We start from the raw sequence: 2,502 nt of genomic DNA, 5'->3' as shown, positions 1-2,502 counted from the left end.
ACCATAATAATTGATGTTGTAGCCATTTATTTTCTAAGAAGAAAATTTAAGCCATGCATGCATGCAAATGCCAAATAAGAGAAAGATGGATCTATTAACTAAAGACACTTTGTCTACCAACACTAATAGATTTTCAGAAATTTTGCTAAAACAATTGTTATTTTGAGACAAAAGGAGTATATGTTGGCAATTTTAGATGCTGGTTCATCTGTTTCTAATTCATATATAACAATGCAATAAGTGGCCAATTTAGATACAAATTTCAAGGGTTATTGTAGATTATCTATCATATAATAGAAAATATAAGAAATTTAGATATAAATTTAAGGAGTTTTTTTATTATATGCCATAATAAAAATATGGAAAATAAATTTAGATACAAATTCAGAGATTACAATCAGCAAGAACATGAATTAAAAACAGAGATAGAGATTACAATCAAGTTACAGGCATTACAGTGCCGGATTGCATGCTAATACATGCAGCCCGGGGCTAGTTTGGCATATTCGAAGGCGGCTTTACTATTACAAGAATCAGCGAGGATAGTGAAAAAAGAATTTAAACTGAAGGGAAATGAACTTTTAATCAAGTAGAGTGGGTCGTACTATGCCTTGCTGGGACGGGCAGCAGCAGTGAAGGCCCCTTCCATTGCTTCATATTTTTCAGCAGGGGGAGATCCAATGACCGCATCGGCAGCATTGTTGTAGTCACCAAGAACTAATGCAATTTTTTTCTCATCTCCTGTTGTATAGGCCTTGCTGATAGCTTGGCCCATAGCAAATCCTTGAGCTATTACCGCATCTTTAATTTCTTTCGCTTTGGCTGGTGGGGCAGCAGCTATGACTTCTTCTTGGGCCTTCTTGATTTTGGAGTGTGTCTCACAAAAGGCCTCGTCAACGGTGGGGCATTTTGTTGGATCTGGCATAGCTGCCATAGAGAAGGTGCTTTCCATTGCGTCAAACTTCTGAGCTGGCGGGGCAGCAATGACAAGGTCAGCAGCTTCCTCATAGGAACTAGCAATTCTAATAGCTTTCTTCTCATCTCCTGTGGCACGGGCCTTAGCGAGAAGGGTGTCAATGGTTTTCATGTGCCCTGTCGTGGCCTTTTTGACTTCTGACCTTTTGGGTGGTGGGGCAGCAAGGACGACTTCATCAAGAGCCTTAGCGAGCTTCAATTTCATAGCGTTGATGGACTTGCTAGCGGTGGCACTCCATTCTGCTGGTATTGGAGCAGCTTCTGCAATGGTGATATACAACAACAAGGATACAAGTAGGAGGATCTTGGCCATGGCAAACAATTTTTTCTAACAATTGATTGGTTGGGAGACAATCGTAACTCAACAAGACGATGTTGGTCTGGGATTATACTAAGTAGCACACCTTTTTATAGATGGACAGCATTTCTATAAATAGTGGATGTGATATATACCATAAGGTAATGGGGGATTCGTGTGGTTAAGCATTTGATTCGGTGGTTCTAAAATTCGCTACCTGCATGCATTTCAAGCCTTGTGTTCGGGTACCGTACTACTCGCTCCTGCCTCTTCTCCTCCTCCCATTGGCTTATTGGGCCATTACATGCCAGTATGATACATGTTGGCGGTGTGTGCACAATAATGGAACATTGCATAAACAGTGGGTAGCAGCTATGTCGAGCATTAGCTTTGACAAACCACTTTTGTAACTATTGTATGCATGGCTTATATTATTAGTGACAATATTATATCCCTATGTGCTATATTATATGTAACTCCCAAAAATTTTGTGATTGAAAGATTCCTAGAGGGGGGAAGGGTAAATAGGCAATCCTAAAAACTTACACAAACTTGAACCAAAATCAGTAGCCCATCAGTTGTACTGGTGCGGACCGGTTACACTGGTCGAACCGGTGGATCCTATGCGCATCGGTGTCACCGATGAGGAAGAGACAATCTGAAATGATCTCTAAATCTACTCAAGTAAATTTGATACGGAAACTTTCTAGAGGTTCCTGGAGACTTGTTCTTGGAGATCTAAGAAGGGCTTGGCTTGATACCTCCACACAAGAGAGATTCACACCAAACTTTGCCAAAACAAGATAAGTATGCTCAAGAACAATTTAAACTCAAAGAACACAAGGTGCCACAAGAGAGCACACGAGAAAAGGATTTATCCTGAGGTTCGGGCACACCACAAAGGGCTTAGGCTCACGACCTTATTCTCTTCTCCCTAATCACCAAGACCGGTGGAGAGGTACTTAGTATGATGCTCAAAGAGAGGAGATTACAAACTTCCCAGAGCAATCCACATGAGATAGATGCTTCAATGGGCGACGTCTAGCTGTCTAGGAGCACCAAACTCCAAGAGTAACAAGTCCACGCACAAGGATTGCTCCATGATTCACCAAAGCTCACAAAGAACAAGAGAGAGATAGGAGGATGAACACGGAGTCTTCAATGCTCTCTTAATATCTCACCAACTCACACTCACAAACAATGGAGGATTTGAGCTCAAGAGAGTGGAG

At 41.3% G+C, this 2,502-nt stretch overlaps 1 protein-coding gene across 1 annotated transcript; it reads right to left on the bottom strand.

Moving 5' to 3' along the window:
* Positions 1-319: 319 nt before the first annotated feature.
* Positions 320-1,340, bottom strand: LOC120694399 (uncharacterized protein OsI_031781-like). Its single transcript, XM_039977520.1, has one exon. It carries the CDS (start codon positions 1,286-1,288, stop codon positions 605-607), a length of 684 nt encoding a protein of 227 aa, XP_039833454.1. The 5' UTR covers positions 1,289-1,340; the 3' UTR covers positions 320-604.
* Between the last annotated feature and the right edge of the window lie 1,162 nt (positions 1,341-2,502).

This window comes from Panicum virgatum, unplaced genomic scaffold, assembly GCF_016808335.1.
Source record: "Panicum virgatum strain AP13 unplaced genomic scaffold, P.virgatum_v5 scaffold_5555, whole genome shotgun sequence".
Classification (NCBI taxonomy): Eukaryota; Viridiplantae; Streptophyta; class Magnoliopsida; order Poales; family Poaceae; genus Panicum; species Panicum virgatum.
Note: the sequence above shows the minus strand (reverse complement) of the source record. Positions and strands in the feature narration are given on the sequence as shown.